This window comes from Anas platyrhynchos, chromosome 2, assembly GCF_047663525.1.
Source record: "Anas platyrhynchos isolate ZD024472 breed Pekin duck chromosome 2, IASCAAS_PekinDuck_T2T, whole genome shotgun sequence".
NCBI classification, from domain to species: domain Eukaryota; kingdom Metazoa; phylum Chordata; class Aves; order Anseriformes; family Anatidae; genus Anas; species Anas platyrhynchos.
The window spans coordinates 110,934,251-110,958,653 of record NC_092588.1 but is presented as its reverse complement, the minus strand read 5'-3'; the positions used below and the strand labels follow the sequence as shown (position 1 = coordinate 110,958,653).

The following is a 24,403-nucleotide window of genomic DNA, read 5'->3' as shown; positions in this document are numbered from 1 at the left end:
GCTCATCATGTAAAAGTTGGACACTTACATGTAGATACTAGTGAGTGTTGCTTTTGGAGTACCTTTATTCTGTAGACTCCCTGTAGTCAGGAACACATTTAAAACCTTTTAAAAACAGGTCTATGAGAATGTTGCTTGAAGATGTGCTTTGGGATGTTTCTGTTGGGGCTTGGGTTTGTAGACTTCAGCATTTGGGGAAGAGAAAAGAATTTGCACAGATGAGAACTGTGAGGGTGTTCCTGGATGACATGTAGACAGACTGTGCAGTTTAGCAAGGAAATAACTCTGCTGCAGTAGCAGAATTTTTAAAAGTGACACGATGAGCTGGACAGTTAGGCATGCCTATTCAAGTGCCACACAAACATAGAAGCTTGTTGGTGGAGAAAAGTCATGACACCGGTTTTAGGATGGACTATGTTACTTAATGAAGTTTAATGAAGATTCCTCTGGTGCTGATGGCTCCTTTTTGTCTTTTGTTGTTGTACATGTTTGAACTCCTGTACTTTCAACCAAATATTAAAAAAATGCATAATTCTTTATGCAGAGAAATGTTAACTGTGGTATACAAGAAAAATCAGAACTCATCTGTCTAAAGCAGGTGAGTGTAGGTGAATATTTCATATTTGTGGAAGAAAATTGTCTTGAATAGATCAGTAAAAGGTGAAGGAGCTGTAGTCATGATTATGACAGATTATTAATTGATTATGTATCAGGATTTTTTTATTTATATTTGCCTATTCATTGCAGAGCATTTGTCAAATTTTACTTAATCCATTGCAAATAATACTTGCGATGGATATAAATTTTGTGTCTTCATCTTTATAAACATAATGTACTCATTCTGTCTTAGATATAGTAAAAGAACTTGTTGTATCTGCTGGAGATAACATACAAGTGATGCTACCCAAAAATGAGGTTGAACTGAATGCCTTTGTTGTCCCGCCACCGCCTACAGGTGAGTTGAATGGCCTTGCCATACAGGAGATGCTCACGCACTACTAGCCTGTAAATGTAGATTAGTCCCAATTGATGTGAATGTTCCTGCTTTAGAATAAAATCTAATATTCTCCTTCTACCTTTTTTGTGGTTTCATCTGCAGAGAGCATTTTCTCCTTTGGATTTTAGAGATTTTGGAGTGGCTTGTATTTTCAGAACTTGAACTAATTAGCCAAATGATTCAGTAAGAAAGCCGATGATTTCTACCAAAAGATGATGTGGCTAAGGTTGCAGCGTCTTGTTGTTAAGCAGAGGTGTGAAGAACTAGGTTCTGAACACAACATTTACCTTAAAACTACCAGTTTTTGCACTGCAGCAGCAAAGAATGTGTATTTTATAGGTGGTGAATGTTTTACACAGCTACAGATGAAGCTGGTTTTTAAACTTATTTGTAAAGGCTGTTAACTTCGTTGCTACTTTACCAAGTTACAGCACACTGTGGAAGCTTAACTTGTATTCATAACACTTCATTTTGCTGGCTCAAATAATTGCAGTCATAGTTTCCTGCTGCAGCATTTTAGCTGACTGGTGAACTTAATTTCTTTGCTTCTTGGGCTTATCTTGAAGGCAGAGCTGATTATTCTTACACTATGTTATTGGTCTTAGAAACAGCCTACACCTATGAGTGGAGCTTAATCAGTCACCCTGCTGACTATGGTGGTGAAATGGAGCACAGGTACACCCAGACGCTGAAGCTGTCTCATGTAAGTGAGCTGTAAGTTCAGGCCCATGCAGTGTGTACAGGAATTTAACCTGTAATGAAGAGTACCTTTATTTGAGGAATTCCAATTACTCTCAGTTGTCTTCACTTGCATGTGTCAACAGTTCTTTTTCAGATTTCCAGAAATGCCTCTTTCAGAGTGCTCTCATAATTTTCTGAGATGGAGTAAAAATTCCAAAGTATTCCTCACCTTATGGCAGTAACCAGTGCCTTTCATGTATGTGCTTATTTGAAACCTAGAGTTCCTTTTATATCAAGATTTTTCTACGTTTACAACACAATTAACAGATTGTATGCAGATTGCATCTGTATATTTCACCATGTAACTGGATTTGTTCTGTGTATGTCTCAGTTATCGGTGGGACTTTATGCCTTCAAAGTGACGGTTTCTGGTGAAAATGCCTTTGGAGAAGGTTTTGTAAATGTCACTGTCAAACCAGGTAAATCAGCTGGCTAAAATAATTAATTTCTTCAACTCTAGTAGTATTATCTGTCTTTGTAGTAGTCTGTCAGTTATTGTCTGCCAAAGACATCTAGTAGTACAATCATGCAGAGGTGTAATTCATGTCTTGCTGTCTTTAAACCATTGTAAGTAAGTGCAGCTGAGGATCCTGCTTACTGCATTTAAGTGCTCTCTAGCCTGTGCCCTCCTGCGTCAAGACCTGAGAAGGCATCGTGACACCTTCTGTGGTCCCTTTCTCCACTAAAACTAGGATCAGCAAGTAGGCAGTGAACAGGCTGTAGCTGTAAGTTACAGTGCACAGGTCTGTCTAAATTATACCAGATAAAAGTGGCTGCAGCAGAAGACTGTTGGCCTAAGTGCACTGCTCTTCAGTAACCTTCTCTGTCCCTTGTCCAAAAAGAACTGCAGATGCTGGACAGCTGTCAATCCTAGACTTGGATCACTGGGGACTGTTGATTTTTAGAGTTACCAGATTATCTTTGCCTGGATCTTCACAATGCTTTCCCTGTCTTTCTTACAGCAATCAGAGTTAATCAGCCACCTGTAGCAGTTGCTTCACCCAAAGTACAAGAAGTTTCTTTGCCTACAACTTCCACCTTCATTGATGGCAGTCGTATGTACTAGACCAACCTGTATTTTTAATATACAGTTAGAACACTACTGTTTATCAGTAATAAATGAAATTCCTTTGCAGTGTACTCACAGAAGTTCCCTGGATCATGATTCACATTGAGAATTCAAGTCCAATTATGAATGATTTTTAAAAAGATAATTAGATAAAATGTTTGTATGGTATGAGGCTGAATAATATTGGTTCTAGAATGAGCTGTACTTTGAAGTTCTTTCTTTCTGCTGTTCTGCCTAGCTACAGAAAATGTGATTTGATTGTGTTTAAATAAATAAAATCAAGCAGTACGTGTCAAGACTATAAAAATCCAGCCTTCAACTTGGGCAGTGTGTTAGAAGCTGCTACATCCAAACAGCATATGATCTTAAAGTATTTTCCTGTCCTTCCTGGAATCCCCATTATGGGCCTCTGTGCCAGTCTGGGTTCATTGCAGACACCTGTCATGTAAGATACAATGAGATGTCTGTGAGCTTGTTTTGAAGTTAAGCGAAGGTTTACATTTTTGTATTTACCAAGAAAAAACAAATGGGAATATGTAGTCATTCTACTTTCATGTCCAGTGAATCTGACTGAGATTAACTTTATCTGTGCGTGAAGAATATATATTTTTTTATGGTAGAGCAAACAAAATGTAACTCATAATGTGTCATTCAATAGCTGTGGTACACAAACTGTTTGAATATGCTTGTAAAGATTATTATAGAACATTGGTTAGGGATAAGTTCATGAGAGACTTTAGTATTCATACAAGCTATTGTTACAATATACTGATATGTTTTTCTTTAATTCATGTAGAAAGTATAGATGATATGAAGATAGTGAGTTATCACTGGGAGGAAATTAAAGGCCCTTTGCGAGAGCAGAAGGCGTCTGCTGACACACCTGTCTTGCACTTGTCTAAGCTTGTTCCTGGAAACTACACTTTCAGGTATGCCTGCATGGATACTTCCTTTTCAGGTTATAAGTCTTTCTTTGATGTCAGCTAGATGAACTGAAGAAACCCCCCATGATTCAGGTGGAAAGAGTTACAGACCTGCTACTCCACCTGTACTCTCACAAGTCCATTGAGCCAGATGGGATCCACCCAAGGGTGCTGAGGGAGTTGGAGGATGTGATTGCTGGGCCGCTTTCCACCATCTATCAGCGGTCTTGGTTTTCTGGAGAGATCCTGGATGACTGGAGACTTGCTAATGTGACGCCCATTTATAAGAAGAGTTGTAAGGAGGACCTGGGGAACTTCAGGCCTGTCAGCCTGACCTTGATACCAGGAAAGCCAATGGAACAGGTCATCTTGAATGCAATCACACAATACCAGTGGGGTGATCAGGGCCAGTCAGCATGGGTTCATGAAAGGCAAGTCCTGCCTGACTAACCTAATCTACTTCTATGACTGGGTGACCCTCCTGGTGGATGAGGGAAAGGCTGACGCAGTCTGCCTAGACTTCAGCAAGGCTTTTGACACAGTCTCCCACAGTATTCTCCTGGAGAAGCTGGCAGTCCATGGCTCGGACAGGTACACTCTTTGCTGGGTTAAAAACTGCCTGGACGGCTGGGCCCAGAGAGTGGTGATGAACAGAGTGAAATCGAGCAGGTCATGAATGGTGTTCCCCAGGGGTGGGTGTTGGGGCCCCATCCTCTTTAATATCTTTATTGATGATTTGGATGAGGGAATTGAGTGCACCCTCAGTAAGTTTACAGATGACACCAAACTGGGGGAAGCGTCACTCTGCTGGAGGGTAGGAAGGCCCTGCAGAGAGACCTGGACAGGTTGGGTCGATGGGCAGGGGCCAATGGGATGAGATTCAGCATGGCTAAGTGCTGGCCACAACAACCCCATGCAGGCTTGGGGGAGAGTAGCTGGAAAGCTGTGCACAGGAAAGGGATCTGGGGGTGTTGGTCAGTGCTCACCTGGACATGAGCCAGCAGTGTGCCCAGGTGGCCAGGAAGGCCAGCGGCATTCTGGCTTGTATCAGAAACAGTGTGGCCAGCAGGACCAGGGAGGTGATCATTCCCTTGTACTCTGCTCTGGTGAGGTCACACCTCAAGTACTGTGTTCCGTTTTGGGCCCCCCAGTACAAGAAAGGACATGGAGGCCCTGGAACGTGTCCAGAGAAGGTCTATGAAGCTGGTGAAGGGCCTGGAGCACAAGTGCTGTGAGGAGCAGCTGAGGGAACTGGGGTTGTTTAGTCTGGAGAAGAGGAGGTTCAGGGGAGACCTTATTGCTCTCTACAACTGCCTGAAAGGAAGGTGTGGGGAGCTGGGGTTCAGCCTCTTCTCGCAGATAACCAGTGATAGGACTACAGGGAATGGCCTCAAGTTGTGCCAGGGGAGGTTCAGGTTGGAAACAGGAGAGATTTCTCAGAAAGAGCAGTCAGGCATTGAAACAGGTTGCCAAGGGAGGTGGTGGAGTCACCTGGAGTCACTGTCCATGGGAGTGTTAAAGGAAAGGTTGGACCTGGAGTTTCAGGAAATGGTTTAGTGGGCAACATTGGTGGTAGGGGGATGGTTGGACTGGATGATCATGGAGGTCTTTTCCAATCTTAATGATTAAATGTTTGTTTGGTTTTGAGCTCATGTCTACCTCCTTAAAGAGCTTCATTTTTTTTCTGTATGCTCTTCACCTTCATTTTGCACAGTAGAGAGAGATAGGGACCAGTTTCATTAAGAAGTGCTTGCTGTGATTTTGTGATACTGGTGTGATGATGCTTTGCAGCACAAAGTGACACCTCGTTTTGCATAAGAAATGAAATAAAATGAAATAACCTCCCACTTCCTGCAACAGTAAGTGGGAGAGAACATCTTTTATTTCTTTTCAGCTTAGAACTTGGCAAATGTCCTGACATGAGACTGCAGTCAGGATGTGAAAGTCATCCCCTGAGTGGTGGTGGCAGACAGAACAGTACTGGGAGACTGATCTTTGCAAGGCGATGTGGTGTGCTGATTTTATAAGAGTAATTCTGTTCTTTCTAAAAGCCATTGCTTTGCTGTTATTTTCTTCCAATTAATCCTTGCAAAATCCACTGGATTTTGTCCAGACAACAGAAGCAATGTTTGCAGTCCTGTGTGCTTTAATTAAAATCAGGGTTCATTTTCTGGACTTCTTAATTTAAAGCCTCATCCTGTACCTGTGTGCTTTCCACTGAACCAGCCTTGGCTGCCAGTAGGTAACAGCCTGCAAGTGGATACATCAGATATCAGTGTAGCATCAGCAGAATGTGGAAGCCTGCTGATGACCGGTGTACATGTATGTGAAACATGGTGCTTTGCACAGGCATCACGAAAAATTGCTTCAGCTTCCATTTCTCTGTTCTTTACTGGAGTTGTGCCATGCTGTACAGTGGCAGAAGTGAGAGTAAGATTACCTTTCCTCTATTGAAAAGGACAGAGTTCACTTACAAGCAGTGCTGTTAAGTGTATTCTGCACACAAGGGAATTAAGAAATCACTTCCTATATTCATGTGCCTTTAGGAGAGGATGAGGTACTTGAACAGGCTATGTACTCTACTGTTCAAGCTCACAGGAAATTAGTTGGAAAACAAAATCCAGGACTCCTGACACACATGGCTGAGCATCCACTGCAAAAGTATGCATTCCCTAATGAGAGGACTAAGGAGCACTAGTTTTGTTCTCACTTGTGGAAGGCTTCAGGAGTGATTCCCTTCCATATGTTCAGCTGTATACAGTAGTTGCAACAGCAGTTCATTAGAGATGTAGTTGATTACCCCACTGTGGAGGTCAGTCTGTCATCGCTTTCAAGTCTCTCACTTTTAGGTAATTTGCCACTGTGTTTCTGAAAGGCAATAGTGATTGTTTAAACCCTGTGCTACATTTAGTTTTGTCACTTGATGTCTCCTTCCAAAATCAGAGCTGATGGTAAAGTCCATTAATATTAGTAGCAGCATGTTACAAAGAAATAAGAAGTTACAAGCTGTTTTTGTGCTATGACAAACAGACTTTCTGAACACTCAGAATTGTTCTGGGTGTAGTTATTAACAGGGGCTGTTGGAGTATAGCCAGTGAATGAAATCCTGTTTTTTACTGACGAAAACTTTGAAGGTTTTGTAGCAAAAGCTATTTGAAATGATGGAGTTGCTGTTGGTTGCAGGGAACAGTTTTTATCTGGGATCCAGAATAGCTAGGCCTTTTTTTTTTTTTTAGGTTGTAATATGTTGTTGAAAATCAGACTTCTGAGTTTCTTTCCAGCCTTAGTTCAAGTCTTTCTGAAGCAGAAGTTCATATAATCTAGATCAGCGACTCTGGTTTACGTATCGATTTTGCTCTCTTCACATACCAGAAAAATGTGAATTTTTGACCTTATAACTTAGCAGCAGTCTGGTCTAACAATTTCCAATATTGTTTTTTCCTATTGTAGGCTCACAGTGATTGATTCAGATGGAGCAGCCAACTCCACAATTGCATCTCTGACTGTCAACAAACCAGTGGATTACCCACCTATTGCTAATGCAGGACCTAATCAGGCAGTCACCTTGCCCCAAAACTTCATCACACTGAATGGAAACCAGAGCAGTGATGACCATGAAATTGTCAGCTATGAGTGGTCACTCAGTCCCAAAAGCAAAGGCAAGGTGGTAGCAATGCAGGTATGTCTATCTCTCTTTATGTAGTATTAGAACGCTCTTTTATCTTTGCCTTTCTATGAAGAAACACATACAAAAGTAACTATTCAGGAGTACTAAAATACCCAGAGTGTTGCTGTTTCTCTCTGAGGTATTCAGCTTTTTCAGATATTACTTCTAATTCCTTCTCATCATCACTTTTTTTTTTTTTTCTTTCATGCTTTATTGTCATTTCTCCTTCTTGCTATTGTTTGTTCCCTGGGAGTATGAGAATTTGCTCTGACCATGAACCCTATTACCTGCTCCACAGGTTTGCATCTTCTGAGAGGCTAGACTTGCCACAAACTGTTTTTGAGAGAAGGTAGTGGTAATCAGCATCTTCTTTAAACAGTTTGTCTTCCTGGAGAAAGTAGCGCCTGAGAAAGAACTCTGGTTTTTGAATGAAAGATCACAAGACTTCTGTCAGCTTTCTAACAGTTCACACTGTTTGGTGTTTTTTATGCTCACTAAAACATGAGTTTCCTATGAAGGCAAAATGATTTTATGCTCTTTTATGGTGGCGTATTTATTTTTTCTTTTACTGTATTTTTTAAATCTGAGAATTGAAGTCAGTAACAGTTTTCAGTTAGATGACATCAGTTGCTCTTCCCTTTTCCACCAATGCTGTAACCCCGCTGTAGAAGGCCACCAGATTTGTCAGGCACGATTTGCCCTTAGTGAAGCCATGTTCACTGTCACCAATCACCTTCTTATTTTCCATGCTCCTTAGCAGAGTTTCCAGGTGGATCTGCTCCATATCCTTTAGTTCACACGAGACTTCCCTGGAAAAGACGATAATTGCAATTGATGAAGAAGGAAATTGTGATTTTTGTTTCTCATGAGATATGCTTTAAATGCTGTTAGCAAAAGAACATACAGCTGGGCCTAGCCTTATTGTGAGTTTATATATAAGTCAAGTATGCTTTTGCATTTAATTACTTGTTTATGTGTTTAACTGTCTTTCATAAATAAATATTATGTTAATCGATGTCATGATTTTTTTTTTAATAATTTTATAGTATCTTTCATTGGTGTTTAATTTGCTAATTGAGAAAGTTAGTTTCCCATGTGTTCGTTACAATTACTGTTGTCCAGAAATAATGCAGCGATTATAGTAACATAAGAAATTAAGGTTTACTGTCTCTATATAGGTCTCTGAGTTGGTAGACAGCTGCAATATTGGGTATATGACATCTGTGCATCAAATTTTAAGTCTACTCTTTGTCTGCAAGGTGCTTCCACTGCTTGCTCAAGCAGTGAATTATTATTATTGTGAATTAAAACAAATTTTGTTTTTCCTCCACGTTTGCTCTCTAAGATGTTTTGAGCTTTTCTGTATCCATCTCTCTTCCTCTACCCTCCCCCCTCCCTGCTGTGTAGGGAGTGCGGACTCCGTACCTCCAGTTATCTGCAATGCAGGAAGGAGATTATACTTTCCAGCTGACTGTCACAGACTCGGCAAGGCAGCGCTCCACAGCTGAGGTCACTCTGATAGTACAGCCTGGTAAGTTGACTGCAGGCATGTCTGGGTCCCTCGGGGTGGACCAGCCTGATGCCTTAGCACCAGCCTCAAATACCTCATCTCCCTGCATTGCACCACTCAGGTGGCAGTCTGAACAGCCGGTATCCCTGCATCAAGGACTCTTCCACCTCCATTTTCTATCAAAGCAAACAATAGAACAGAACTGCAGAAAGTCCGGATGGTGATCCTGAAGGCTCCCACCAGCCTGATTATGTAAGGCACCCTGCACAGAGATGTTTGAGTGTACTTCTAACAACTAAAATGTAGCTCTCAGTTTAATATCCTGCAAAATCTGTTTTGCAAAGGTGTTCGATATATCAATCAATGTTTTACTCAATTTTCTTACTGTTTTGTAGTTCTTGAAGAACCCTTGTGTGATATGAATTCTCCCTAGAATTCTGTTGCATGTTCTAAGGGGGGGAAAGTCAAGCGAGTAGTTTTCAAAAACTGCTTCTTTCACTTGGTTGTTTAGATTTGGAAGCTGAATGATGAACAGGTCCAAATGGACCAGGCCGTTTTTTATATTTTTTTTTACTTTTACTGTTTTTTTAAATGGGGATGTGGGTGGGGGAGAGAGTTATGTTTGCCTGTTGTAGATTTTCACATCCAAAGTGGCCTTTTCTGAAGGTTTCATATTCTACTATAGAGCAATGTGGTGTCTCCCCGGTGTTGCTTATTCTACAGCTTTTTGTAGATGGCCCCTTCTGGGGAAACTTTATAACGGGCATTTAATGGAGAAATCAGGAAGATAAATCTCAAGTACATCATATGGTGGTGCCTTTTAGATTGGTGATAGTGTGGAAATGGGAAGGAGCTATTGCTGAAGGCAGGTCTAAGGGAAAGTAAATATTCAGGAAAATGGTAGTGTTCGTGGATCACCATGCCACAACAGCAAAGGTTGAAAACAGCCTAATAGGTTATGTTTCTGCACTAAATATTCAAAGGCTTGAAACTGATGTTAGGTTAGTGGCATTGCACTGACATTGAGCAGCAGGAAACCTGTGTCAGTTCTTTTAAGGTAAAGAACCATATTCACGTGGGTAGTTTGAAAGGGTCACAGTGGTGGAACTAGATCAATACCACACTGCTCTTGTCATAGAACATTCTGATACGATGTACTGAGTGGACTGTAAAGTTCATGGAGTGTGACTGTGAAAAAGGGAGAACTTGCTGTGGAATTTGGCTTGTTACAGAGCTCATTTCTCCCACCTAGCGCTTTTTGCTGGGTTGAGCATATTAGATGTGTGACTCACAAGTGTATCTATGGGAAGGTGGTGGAACACCTAACCCTGGAAGCCATTTGCAAGCACATGAAGGATAAGAAAATCATCAGGAGCAGTCAGTGTGGATTCACCAAGGGGAAGTCATACGTGACCAGCCTGATGAGCTTCTGTGATGAGATGACCACCCTATTTTATAAGGAGAGAGTAGGCAGTGAGGTAGGTTGAAAACTGGCTGAATGGCTGAGCCCAGAGGGTAGTGGTCACTGGTGCAAAGCCTAGATGGAGGCCTGTAATGATCAGAGTACCACATGGTATTAGGTCCTGTCCTGTTCAAGAACTTCACAAATGATCTGGACAATGAGGTAGAGTGCACCCTCAGTAAATTTGTGGATGATTTAAAAAAAAAAAATGGGTGTGTCTCACCAGAGGGTCACGTAGCCATCCAGAGGGAACTAGACAGCTGGAGAGGTGGGCTGACAAATTTCATGAAATTCAACAAGGAGAAGTGTGGAGTCCTGTACCTTGGGGAGGAATGACCCCAGGCACCATTATGTTCTGGGCGTCACCCAGCTGAAAAGCAACTTCGCAGAAAATGGCTTGGGGCTCCTGGTGGACACCAAATTGAACATGAATCAGCAGTGTGCCCTTGCCACAAAGAAGGCTAATGGCATTCTTGGCTACATTAGTAGATTCAGCCAGTATCACCAACAGGTAATTAATTACCTGTCAGTGTTGGTGAGGCTGCCAGTAGAGCAATATGTCCAGGTCTGGGCTCCACAAGAGAGATATGGAACTACTGGAGAGAGTACAATGAATGGCCACAAAGGTGATGAAGGGAGTGGAGCATCTCTCCTGTAAGGAGAGGCTGAGAGACCTGGGACTGTTCAGCCTGGAGAAGAGGAGGTTCAGGGGTATCTTACCAATGTCTATAAATACCTGAAAGAAGAGTGCCCAGTGACAGGACAAGAGGCAGTGGGCAGAACCTGGAACACAGGAGGTGTCATCAAGAAGCACTTTACTGTACAGGTTGGTGACGAAGCACTGGCACAGATTGTGCAGATAGGTTGTAGAAACTCCCTCTTTGGTATCTTTGGAAGCAGTCTGGACATGGTCCTGGGCCATCCGCTCTAGGTGTCCTTCCCTGAGCAGGTTGGTTGGACCAGATGACCTCCAGAGGTCCCTTCCAACCTCAGCCATTTCATGATTTACACCTTTGAGCATATATACAAGGCTTGTGATCTAATATTCTGTGTAAAATCTTTCCTCTGATTGACAGTCCCTGATGGTGCAGCAAATGTGATGCACTAAATATTATTTTTACAGAAAATAACAGTCCTCCAATAGCAGTGGCTGGCCCTGACAAGGAGTTGACCTTCCCAGTAGAAAGTACAACACTGGATGGAAGCAGAAGCCAAGATGACCAAGGCATTGTCTTCTATCACTGGGAAAATATCAGGTATCTAGAGAGAGATGACTATCTCTGGTTTAAAAATAAAATACAAAGTGAAAGTGCTTGAGTTCCAGAGCCTCTTAAGCAGTTGTGTTGGGTGACGCAGTATTTGAAAACTGCTTTGAGGCTTTTCTTTCTCAGGTGGTAATAGGGTGAGAGACAATAATTTATGTCCAAATTGGCCTGCCTATGTTTTTCTCTGTATCATCTTGAGTTACAAAGTTATTTTATGAAAAAGTTACATAAACTCAATAAATCTCACAATAAAGTGAGTAACAGGCTTGGGTACTTTCCTGTAATGGTACTTTGGTACTTCCCTATAATGTACTCTTTTTTTTTTTTTCTACTGTCAAGTGTTTTCTCAGTCACTTCTATTTGTTGAATAACAAAGTAAAATCACAATCTATTTATCCTGAGCTTTCATTAGTCGATGACTAAAACACTCTTGAATAATGATTGAAAATACTTTATAGAAGTTTGTAGTAAGGATCAAGCTAATTGATCCTTAATAACAGGATGAAGGTATTAGCCACTGTCCTGTCCGTGGTACAGAAAGAGGTTTGGTGGCACCCTGGCCTTGTTGTAAGCGGCTGTTAGACCAACAGCATTTGCATGCTTTTATGGAATAGTTCAGCAAGGAGGCTGGACTCTTGGGCTCCATTTTGTGCTCTTCTAATTACAGGGTATATGTTGGTTGAATGTTTTCAAAGTTTGCAGAAGACTGAATTATAAATTTTGATCTAAATTCTTTGTTATAATTCTCTTATCAGTGCTTGTAGAAGTGGTAGAACCCCAGTATCCATAATGGCAAATGGTGTGAGTGATGCTGCTGAGAGAAAAATTTGTCTGGCTTTGCAGAATTATTTTTCATGAGATGTTTTGTTTCAGTGGGCCAAGCTTTGTACAAATGGAAAACGGTGACAAAGCAGTAGCAACTGTGACTGGTCTACGGGTTGGCACCTATCGCTTCAGGCTGACAGTAAAAGACCAGCAGGGTTTAAGCAGTGCATCTGTGCTGTCTATTACTGTGAAGGAAGGTAAGCCTAGTTGCTGCTGCTTAGGATGTGGTAGGCGATTTGCCAGTTAATTCAATCACTGACAATGTAACAGAAATTGGAACAGATAATGCATTTGTTGTCATGTTTCAAGGGTGCTCAAGAAGAGTTGCCGTCATTTTGTAATAAAGGAGTAATGAGATTAACTGGTAAAACGGATTCACTTCCTACATTGTTGTCCAAGTTAAATACATGCAGAATTAGGTGTAATAAAAATACTCCAAAATATTTGACCATAATGACTCTAGTTCCATAAGAGGATATGTTTTAATTCTACTCTTAAAGTTAAGCTTTGATCAGAAAAGCAATTTTACTCACTTTTAAGTCTCATCCAAGAAATGAGGTTTCATAATATGCCAATTTCTACTTTAAAACTTAACATTAAAAGACTTGTATTTATTTTGATTTTGCTAAACAGTTATGTTTTAACCTGGCTGATTAGGAAGAGGCAAGGAGATTGCCTCTGTCACAGAGAACTGTGCTGTTCTGAAGCACAGAGCCAGTGCACTGGACATCTGCCTGAAGTGTAATGATTTATATCCAACCTAATATTCAGACCAGTGAGGTATTCTGTTCAGTGTCACAGCTTTCTGGAACTCTGTTTTATCAGTTAAAAAAGTCCAGTGATGTCTGGCTTCTAGAAAGAAAATGGTTTTGTGTTTCTCTGGTGTTTTTGGCCGTACTTCCAATGCATGCTCTAACTTCATTGCTTACAATGAGCAAAAAGCATTTGGGAACTGTATTTACTAGTAGAGACACTTTGCTTTAATATAGACATTGTGAAAATGTAAGGGCTTTACGCAAGCCTCTATTAAGAACTGAGTGATGGTTTCTGGAGGAGAGAAGAGCCTGGCGTCGTGATGTCATGCTAGGCTGTGCTTCTAAGCAGATAGAAAAAAAATTGTTTGACTGAGATAATCTGATGTTATTGTGAGACTGTAAATAGAGTATCCCACAATGCTTTTTGTAAAAGATCTTTTTGGATGGTGTTTCTTGTTGCTATTCTACTTGTGGTGCAGCTCTGCTTTTGTTAGATTACAATAATCTCAGAGCCAAATTCTGTACACTCACTCATCATTTCCCCATCCATTTGGCACAAGATTCTCTTGCTACTGTCTCTAATCATCAGGTAGAGTATTGCAGTGTGGGTGTATTGGCAATTGCATGTCACATCTCACATGATTTGAAAGCAAATCCTTTTCCTCCACTATTTTTATGGCTAGAAAACAACAGTCCACCCCGGGCACATGCTGGAGGGAAGCATGTGCTGGTGCTTCCCAATAACTCTATTACCTTGGATGGCTCAAGATCTTCCGATGACCAGGGGATTGTGTCATATTTGTGGATTCGGGATGGTCAAAGCCCAGCAGCTGGGGTAAGTTTCTTGAAGGCTTTAACTGGAGTCAAATTTTGAATTATGCATGTAGCTTCACTGCAGCAGGGCAAGCAGATAACGACTCATGAGCTGCTATGAGAGGGATGTTATCTATTTCTGGTTTGTCTTCCCAGCTCTCTCTAATGCTTTGGTTCAAGAAGCCTGGTGGTGTTTACAAGTACAGCTGTTGAATATCTTAGTTAAGAGGACTGCAGCAGTCTAGATTTGGTTGGGAAAGACTTGAGACAGAAAAATAAAGTCATGACCCTTCACTACTAATCAGTGATAGTAATGAGCTAACGTGTTTGAAAGAAAATAATCTGAAATCCAGGTATTCCAAAACAGGAAGGCTCTAAGATCATGAGAAGTGCCAATATATATGAAGGAATTTTGTCTAGTACCAGATGAGGTGAGATAGCCAGTTTGTTATAATAACAATGGTGTTTAGTGCTGGATGAGTAGATAGTGCTGGATGAGTAGATATCTTGCCTAGCAGATTACAGGGAATAGCCCCGACATTAGGGCAGTGGAGTCTTCTCTGGCTGTTGCCAGACAGCTGAATTACTCCTGATAAGCTGAAGTTCACATGTCAGCTACTAAAACTGTGATAAGTTCTTCATTTGCCTATGCCCACAAAGTGTTTTAGGCAGCTCTTCACAGCCAGAAAGGCAGTGGCAAATTGACAAGAACTGGGAGAGGAGAAACAGCAAAACGACAGCAAAATTTAGAGAAGCAATTCGCATAAAGATATGAGGAGAACTGAAGAGGTTTAACTTAGAGCTTGCAGAGATGATCATTGGAAATACATGAGCACCAAGGAGAGGAAATGATTTAGGATTTAGTATGTAAGAAAGCAGAACAAAGGATTGAGAAATACTAATGTAACTGTCAGATCTTCAGGCAGATGAGTACTTGAGGATGTCAGCTGTTATATCTGAGTCGTATGGTTTTTTTTGTTTGTTTGTTTTTAAGAAAAAGCATTCTTACTGTGTGCAGATATCCTCATTTAACTCCCACTTCCAAATTTGTAGTTTTGTGCTATAACCAGGGGCACATCACATTTGTCCAAAAGCCAAAGCAAGAATCCACACTGTTATATAAGATATCTGAGTTGATAGTCACACCTGCAATTTTCTCTGAGGGTTATAATCATTCTTGTATTTTTATTTTTTTTTCAGGATGTGATCCGTGGCTCAGACCATGAGGCAGTACTGCAGCTAACCAATCTGGTGGAAGGAACCTATACTTTTCACTTGAAAGTGACAGATGCCAAAGGAGATTCAGATATTGACTCTGCCACTGTTGAAGTGCGGCCTGGTATGACAATTAAAAGGTCATCGATACGTTGTGAATACCTCATCTTTGTTCTCCTTTTCACTTATTTCAGTGTTGAAAAGATTCTCTCAGGTTAAAACACAAAGTCTGTCTATCTTCCTACCTCTCAATCAACCTGTGTGTAGAGAACAAGGCACATCAAGATTGTTCTCTCCAACAAATTACATCACTTCTGTACTGGAGATATGAAAATCATACTTCTTAGTTAATGTTTTCACTTGGTTACTCTGTTGCTTTTCATTTCTTGTGTTTCATTTTTTTTCTGGTTATTAATTAGTTCACCAGTTAGGACGACGAGAGCTGAGCGCAAAGTTTAGGTGCAAATGCTGCAATAACATGTTTGATTGTTGAAAGTGTACTTGCGTTATTTTTTTCCTTCTTTCATTTTGAAGGACAAAAACCCCAAAGACTTTCTTTTCTTTTTTTAAATTGGCTTTTCACGGTCTGATATTGCTTGTATGTAGTCTTGTTTTCAATTGTAGTCTAGACGGCTATGTGATAGAAGTATAGGTTGAGGTCTCAGGATATTAGCATGAAGTCATGGGTCTGTCACAGAGTTCTTATTTGACTAGTTCCTGAGCAATGATTTTATTTATTCCTCACTTTGTTGTTGAATGTAGACACAATAGTTGGCTCAGAATTCTCATTGCATATCTGTGAAGCTTGTTTAGTTTGCAGAGCACTCTAGAAGTGCAAGTATTATTTAACAACTCTCAATTTTTTTGAAGGGAAATATATTTGGTATTTCTGAAGCTGACCATCCTCAATTAGACTCACACAGTTTTGCATATTACCATGTGAGTTCATCTTTGAGTCCTTTTTCTGGTTGGTAGCCAGTAGTAGATCACTAGCAGGGAACTTAGGAATTAGACTTACGTAGTGTAAGATGACATCGTTTTAGATGGCAGCATTTAGGGAAACAAATTGTTATTCTGTGCAAAAATATGGTAATGTTGAACTGAAGTACGCACTGAAGTGCCTTTTTCCAACTAGTATAAAATGAGATGCTATCTTAGGACCTACCAGATTTATTTCAGAAGCAATGTGAAGATGTAATGTGAAGGATAAGATACCCTTATCCTAGTAGTTTATTAAGAACACAAAAGAGGTGGATTGTAAGAGATGGTGGTCTTAAGTAGGAAAATACAGTATTAATAAATATTTTTGGTACTGAGTGTTGTCTTTAGTTGATAATGAAATATTTGCCAACCTCTGATAGCATATCATCATCATCTCCTGTTAGATCCCAAAAGGAGTGGTCTGGTGGAGCTGATTCTGCAAGTTGGAGTGGGACAGCTGAGTGAACAGCAGAAGGACACCCTGGTGAGACAGCTGGCTGTATTACTGAATGTCTTGGATTCAGATATCAAAGTTCAGAAGATACAAGCCTACTCAGATATAAGGTACAAAGATGCCCTGCTGTGCCAGGAAGATTTGTGATTTTCATTGAGTGTCTCACAGCTCAGATTTAGTTACAAAATAACGTGGAAAAAATTACCAAAAATGCTGTAGCTCTCAACGGTATATATTTTAAGAAGTTACTTTCTTCTGTGGTAGAAAATTGATGAAGTGAGCTCTCCAAAGGCTTAGGTCTGAAATGTTTTATTTAAAACAAACAAACAAACAAACAAAAATACTTCCATACAGGTGATCAGGTTTTTTTATTCCCTTCATTTTTTTTCATTCCTTCAAAGAAAGCACATGCAGAAAATCCAGTGTCTCTGTTCCATATTGTACTATTATTTTTCCTGAATGCTGGCTGGAGTAAGACAGACAGACCATAGAGAAGCAAGTACTGTATTTCAAAATAAGTTTTCAGCTGTATCTGCTCAAATTTGTTTTATTGTCCTTTTGTTCTATTTCCTCTCTAAGGTTTTGATACTCTAAATACTTTATATACTTTTCTCCAGGTAACTGATAACAAAAATCCTTTTTCATAGAGAAAACATCAGACTTTGTAGTATGTTGTATGCTACATGTAGTATCTTACTCAGAGCAGATACCTGCTCTACTTAGGTTAGAGGGGTGGAGATGGCTGTATGTAGCCAGAACAGCTTCACGGCATGATTGATTAAAAACCTGTTGACATGAGTTATCTTACTTTAAATTACTTATTGCTAACTGCTTGGTGATTTTAAACCTATTTTGTTATCTATTCACTTCTCTGGGAACCTTGTAAAATTGAAAGGAAGGGGGGAAAAATAAATATAGCATGTATAGCTATAATACTTGAATCACATCTTCCAGCTACTGATTTTCAGCTTCAGATGTTCCCTGAAGCACATGACATGGGATGAGATCAATGCCACCCAATAAAAAAAAACTGCCACAAGTTTCTCTTGATCCTATGTTTTTCCTCTTCTTAAATTCAGTTTTCTAAAGTTACTCTCACTGCTTCAGAGTGCTTTGTGGCAGGTCCTAGACAAGAGGAGGGAAAGCAAACGTTGCATACGTACTTCTCTTAAAGTGAGAGTCAGGAAGACCAAGGAGGGAATTAATTTCTTGTTGTTCTCAACATTCTTCTGTGAAACCAAGGAGCCAGAGAACTATTGGTGTTTCTGGGTCAGAATGAAGTACAGTAGTCATGACATTTGGATAGACATAGAGTTGCCACATCTGTATCAGAGGTGATACAGAAACAAGCAAAACAAAGGCTGTAAATTAAATGCCTGACAAAAGTAATCTTTGACCATAGTCCTAAACTATGCTGTTCTCTCTGCAGCACTGCAGTTGTATTCTATGTCCAGAACGGGCATCCTTCCAAGGTGTTCAAGGCATCGGATGTCTCTCGAACTCTGCATGTGCAGCTTTTGAAAGAGAAGGCTGACTTTCTGCTTTTTAAAGTCTTGCGGGTTGACACGGCTGGTATGTTTGCCATCTGGTGTCTGGTGCTTGGATTTTTCTTTCTGAAAGATGACATTGAAGACAATATTTAAAATGCATGCTCATTTGTGACAGACTGGTGCCAGTACTTGTGTTCTGTTAAAATACGTGCTTTTGCATGCTGTTAGTCTTATCTGTTCTGCATCAGAAAGTCCTGGGGAATGAGGAGAAAGGTACCCCACTCATACCATCTTTTGTTGGAAGATAGGCAAAACTTAATGTAGCCATAATATAGAATGTTCAATGTCTGGTTCGTTCAAGGCTTTTAGTGTTCAGTGATGGACTTGTAATGTAATTTATTTTTATCTGTGTATAGCAGGCAAAATGGTCAGGTCATCATTGTGGTTTAACCTTGTCTTCTAGTGAGATTATATGTGCATCACAGACAGGCCTCTGAGGTTTCTCATAATGAACTTTTTCTTTTCTCCTAAATGAATTTTGAACTTCAAGATCTAGCCTTATATTAAACTACTCTAGTAATGTGAACCCTTTACGATCCTCAGATATTACAGATATGACTACCTGTTAGATTTAAAATCAGGAGACTGTGATCCAAATGAAAATAGTGAATAAACTCTAGCACTTAAATAGTCATAAATTCTGTAATAAATTCTGGCTTTGTTCACCTGTTGAAAATGATTTGTTTTATTCTAAATGTACTTGGATTACCAAAATGTGTAGGTATCACTTGAAAATGGTCCTTAATGTTTTCCTGACATGGCAAATCTGCTACTGTAAGTTTAAGGGGGGGGTAACTTTTTTTTTAATTTTATTCTAACATACATTGATCTAACAACAGGTAGTACTGTACGCAAATAATACATAAATGTTCAGGCCTCAGTTGCTGGAGTTGAGTTTTGAAATACTGAAATATGCTATAGTTTATCAGTGTAATGCTTTCCTTACAGTACCTGTGAATACTAATACTCTTTAGTTCTCAGGTACTTCAGGAGTTCTTAAAAATGAGTCATAAAGAAAGGAGGAGGTCTGAACTCTGTAACTTCAACTCATCTTTACTTATGTTTGGAATAAGCTGATGTTGACTTGGATATAATTTCAGTATTGTATGTGTAAGATATTCTCATCTTTTCACAGCCTGCTGAACTGTGCAGCTATTTAATATGTAACATCAAAGACAAGAGTTTTTAAAAAGTATGTCAGAATGTTATGAACTAGATGCTTTACCACCAATCTAGTCCTCACAGTAAGAGAATGCATGGCAAGTTGACCGTTTACACACCTAATCTATGTTTGGCATTATTCATAGCATGTCTTTTAAAATGCTCTGGACATGGACACTGTGACCCTATAACAAAGCGCTGCATTTGCTACCAGCTGTGGATGGAAAACTTGATTCATCGTTACCTAAATGATGGCGAGAGTAATTGTGGTGAGTTTGCATGTTGTGGGATGTATTCCAAGAATCATTTGTCTTTTTGTGAGACTGTTGAGTATTTGCCATCAGAATGGGGTACTTACATAGGAGGTAGATGCTGCAGAAGGGTTAGCACAGTCTCTTTATTGTTCAGCCTACAGCCTACCAACCAAAATGATAGAATCATATAATTGTTTAGGTTGAAAAAGACCTCTAAGATTGTCAGGTTCAACCATTAAGCTAGCACTACCAAGTCTTCCACTAAACTATGTCCCTAAGCAACACATCTGCACATCTTTTGAATACTTCCAGAGATGGTGACATCGAAACAAGCTGCCCACTTTCCTGGGCAGCTTGTTTCGATGCTTCACAACCATTTCATCCAACCTAAGCTTCCCCTGGCACAACTTGAGGCCATTTCCTCTTGTCCTGTTGCTTCTTGCGTGGGAGAAGAGCCTCTCACTGCATCTTCCTTTGAGGTAGTTGAAGTGATAAATTCTCCTCTGACCCTCATTTTCTCTAGGCTAAATAACCCCAGTTCCCTCAGCAGTTCCTCATAAGGCTTGTTCTCTAGACCTTTCTCCAGTTTTGTTGCCCTTTTTGGACACTCAGACAGATCAACACTCATGCACAACTTAGTGTTGTCTGCAAACTTGGAGTGCACTCGATCCCTTCTTCTAGATCATTGATAAGGATGGTAAAGAGAACCAGCCCCCATACAGAGCCATGGGGGACACCACCTGTGACCAGTTGCCAACTGGATTTAACTTCATTCACCGCAACTCCTTGGGCCCAGCCACCCAGCCATTTTTTTTGCCCAGTGAAGTGTATGCCTGTCCAAGCCATTAGCAGCCAGTTTCTCCAGAAGAATGCTGTGGCAAACAGTGTCAAAAGCTTTACTAAATCTAGGTAGACAACATCCACAGCCTTTCCTTCATCCACTAAGTGCATCACCTTGTCATAGAGGAAGATGAGGTTAGTCAAGCAGGACTTGCCTTTCCCGTGTTTACTGAGCCTTATCAACTGGTTGTCCTGTATGTTCTGCAAGATGGCACTTCGATGTTCTGCTCCGTAACCTTCCCCAGCACCAAGGTCAGAGTGACAGGCATGCGTTTCCCCTGGTCCTTCTTCCAGCTCTTCTTATAGATGGGCATTACATTTGCTAGCCTCCAGTCAACTGGGACATCCCCTGCTAGTCAGGACTGTTGATAAATGACAGAAAGTGGCACTTCCACCAGCTCCCTCAGTACCCTTGGGTGGATCCCATCTGGCCCCATAGACTTTTGTGTGTCTGTGTGGTGTAACAGGTCACTAACTGTTTCCTCGTGGATTATGAGGGCTTCATTCTGCTTCCCATCCCTATCTACCAGCTCAGGGGTCTGGGTACCCAGAGCACAACTCATCTGACTGCTAAAGACTGAGGCAAAGAAGGTGTTAAGTACCTCAGCCTTTTCCTCATCTTTTGTCACTATGTTTCCCCATTTCCCCCCCCCCCACCCCCCCAAAATAGCCTTCTGTAGAAAACAATATCTTGGAATTATTTTACTAACGTCTTGAAGTGAGAAAGTGATAAAGTCTTTATTTTATAGTAGTCTTTATTTTTAACATTTTAAGTATTTTAGGAGCTTGAATTAAAAACATCACTGTCTGAGGTGTGGGCCGGGGAATTATAAAAATTGTCATTGTCAAGGGAGAGAGTTCGAGACAATTTTGTGCCAGATATAAGGGTTGTTTGATAGTGTGTGTATTGATGAAACTAGACTCTATTTCCCAGGTGCAACTTAATCATGTTGGTATTCTGTGGCATACCTAACAAATCAACTAAGCCAATTTGATATTGTATGGGAACTCTAATTAAAGTATTTCACAGTTTTAATGTAATTAAATTGGTCTGAGTTGAAGTAAAGTTGAACTTTTAGTACTGTGCAGACTTGGAGACATTTTGCTGGGCAATGCGTTAGTCTTCAGGTAGTTCTGTAGAAATTAATAGGAAATGTGCCATTTGCTACAAGCTGTTAAGTAACTGTGGGCCACGTGTCTGGCTGTTAGTGATCAGTGGTTGGTAATTGCCCGAATGAAATGGGACAGTATGTTTTAAGCCTGAGGCTGGGGCTTCCTGCAGTCTTGCCTTTAATGCTCTGTTGTTCCATGTGCAGTAACAACACTGAAATAGTATATGCATGTGGGAGATTCACATTACTGCACATCTCTCTGAATCCCTCTTAGATTTTCTAGGATTTAAAAATCTAAACATGTAGGCTGAAGGATCTATCACTAATCAGCCGCTCTCTTATAGTGCTGCTAAAACGACAGAGTACACTTATGCTTGCTTTAGTTAGAGAATGATGGCTGAGGTGGTTACATGGCCATCTTGGCTTCCAGCCCCTATGTAAAATTTGCATATCCTGGAATTGTAAAAGGGACAAGGTAGATGAAAAGGTTTGAACATGAGCGTTTTCGGTATGGAAACTTAAGAATATTTGAGTATTCTTCTGAGAATATACATGTATGTAGTTGCCATGTTCTGGTAAAATCCTGTTGGCACTCTCGATTGCCTAGGATCGGAGAAGTATTTAATAGAAAAGTACTTGAAATTATCCTATTCATATTACTTTACAAAGAAATGTTGTGCTTCTTTTTTCAGAGTGGAGTATACTCTATGTGACTCTATCTGCTTTTATTTTGATTGTGGTCACAATAGGGCTTGCCTGGTTCTGCATCTGCTGCTGCAAAAGGTACATAATACGTTTCATTTTGAGGGGGTGTAACCAACAACTGCACACAGCTGCCACATTTTAGTCCAGTCCCTAGCAGTAAACCACTCAACTTCTTCTCAGACACTTGAGGAGCTTCCTGTAGCTGTTTCTGTAAAGATGTACTTTTTTGAAAAAAGGAGTATCTGTCTGGGGCTATGTGTATTCTTCCGCATTTTGAAAAATAAAAAGCCAGTGCTGGAGTATCCTTCAAATTAAGAGCTTATTTGTGGAAAAATGCTGAGTGTGTACTGCACATCTTCCTGGTCTCTTACTGAGTCCTCCAGGTACTCCATGCTAAGAAAAGAGAGGCACATCCTGAAGGTCACTGAGACATGAGTGTTCTGGGCCTTGCAAAGGGAGCTGCTTCCAACCTGGTGTCTGTCTTTGACAGGAAAAATGGATGTGTAGGCTGCATCTGGCTGGCAGGCAAGGATAGGAGCCTTGAAAAGCTTCTTTTCTAAACCAAGAATCTGTCTCAAAATACTTACTGATTGTTTCCTTAAACAGTTTTCCCTACCACTGTATGTCATATTTCCCTCTGCATGTCACTCCCCACATCCTGTTGTCTTTCCTAGTAAGCCATTAAGAAATTCTTTAAAGTAACAATCCCTTCAAGTGCTGTCACTAGAGAGTGTTTTTGCTGCTTCACAAAAAAGCACAGCAAAAAGGTATTCAGGTATTATCAAAAATGAGATGCTACAAAAATTTTTCCTGATTTTTAACTTGGTCTAGGGTGTTTTTGGAGCATTTAAGGGATGCTGTTTGAAATGCATTGGACTTGGTATACTGCTTTCCTTTTTTTTTATGGTTGAGAGAACAGTGCTGTTAGTGAAAAGTTTAAATAGAAGTGTATCTCATATCAGCGTGAGGCACAGCCTTGCAGGCTTGTGTGGATTTGATGAGAAAGGGAGTGTTTATGGAGTTCAGCTGCTTCCATGCCTTTGTCTTCATATGGCTTGTGCCAGAATGAGTGCTGAGTGATGCAGATACATGTGAAAAGAGGAGAGCAGGGCTGCACAGGACAAGATGGCAAGAGATGCCCTTTGCACCCTTTGCAATGTTGAAACTACAGGAAGAAGATGCAGTTTAGTCCAAAATTTGTCTGCAATTTGGGGATTTTAAAGGCTTTGATAACTTGCCATATGAAATAATTTTTCAAAAGAATGTAGAGGGGAAGCCAGGAGGCTGGCTGTTGCTGTGTTGCCAACTGAGAGGTAGCTGCTTCTCAAATATAAAAATTACATCTGACCTGTGGTGTCTGGGAGTGCTTTTTCAGATGTTGTTTGAGTTAAAAATCTTGCCAAGAAAAAAGGCACATGCTCCCTGTCCCCTCCCACCCCCACCCGTCAAAAAATATATATAATATATAAATTACATAACATATATGTAATATATATAGTATGAATAATATATATATATATATATAAGGAAAGGAAGGAAAATGCCTGAGGTGTGACAGCATCTTCTGGGAGGTGCCTCCCTTTGTTTCATGCATGAAAGCCATTACTTTTACTCTGAAATACTTCACTTGTTCCCTGTCCATTAAAACAAACAGCCCTGTCTGTTCCTCTAGCTCCAAATCTTTCTACATTCAGTAAGGTAGAAAGCGGAAAGGTAACTCTGGCAAACAGCTAAAACGTAAAGTAGAGATTTGCCACATCATAGAAGTGAATGCAGAAGAAGGATTTAAATGAGGAAAGACTAGATCAGGATTTGGCTACAGACCAGTAGTGCTTTGTCCCTGCATATATATGTGGGAGCCAATCTCCATTTTTGACTGGTCTTCTCTGTAAATATAATGAGACAAGCTTTACTTGAATTCTCTTAGTTTTAAAACAACCAACCAAATAAACAAACAACAACAACAAAGATACCTAAACAATTTAGTTTAGGAATGAAAAACTTCTTACAGAATTTTTATTTGGAAACTAATGAGTGTGTCTATCTTGTGCCTAATTAACTGTGTTGAAATTGAACAAACTGAACTCTTTGGGCTAGGGAAGCA

The 24,403-nt window shown here is 40.3% G+C and overlaps 1 protein-coding gene across 7 annotated transcripts in view; it reads left to right on the top strand.

Moving 5' to 3' along the window:
* The window catches only part of KIAA0319 (KIAA0319 ortholog), a 51,652-nt gene that overhangs the window by 21,193 nt on the left and 6,056 nt on the right, over window positions 1-24,403 (top strand). For all 7 annotated transcript variants that reach the window (XM_038173930.2, XM_038173933.2, XM_038173934.2 and 4 more), the window contains 15 exons: window positions 851-955; window positions 1,603-1,700; window positions 2,070-2,157; window positions 2,701-2,793; window positions 3,604-3,736; window positions 7,181-7,409; window positions 8,805-8,928; window positions 11,493-11,625; window positions 12,508-12,656; window positions 13,898-14,049; window positions 15,228-15,366; window positions 16,628-16,787; window positions 18,107-18,249; window positions 19,535-19,657; window positions 22,287-22,377. In XM_038173930.2, coding sequence (XP_038029858.2) covers window positions 851-955; window positions 1,603-1,700; window positions 2,070-2,157; window positions 2,701-2,793; window positions 3,604-3,736; window positions 7,181-7,409; window positions 8,805-8,928; window positions 11,493-11,625; window positions 12,508-12,656; window positions 13,898-14,049; window positions 15,228-15,366; window positions 16,628-16,787; window positions 18,107-18,249; window positions 19,535-19,657; window positions 22,287-22,377 — 1,960 coding nt within the window. The remainder of the gene's footprint in view (window positions 1-850; window positions 956-1,602; window positions 1,701-2,069; window positions 2,158-2,700; window positions 2,794-3,603; window positions 3,737-7,180; window positions 7,410-8,804; window positions 8,929-11,492; window positions 11,626-12,507; window positions 12,657-13,897; window positions 14,050-15,227; window positions 15,367-16,627; window positions 16,788-18,106; window positions 18,250-19,534; window positions 19,658-22,286; window positions 22,378-24,403) is intronic.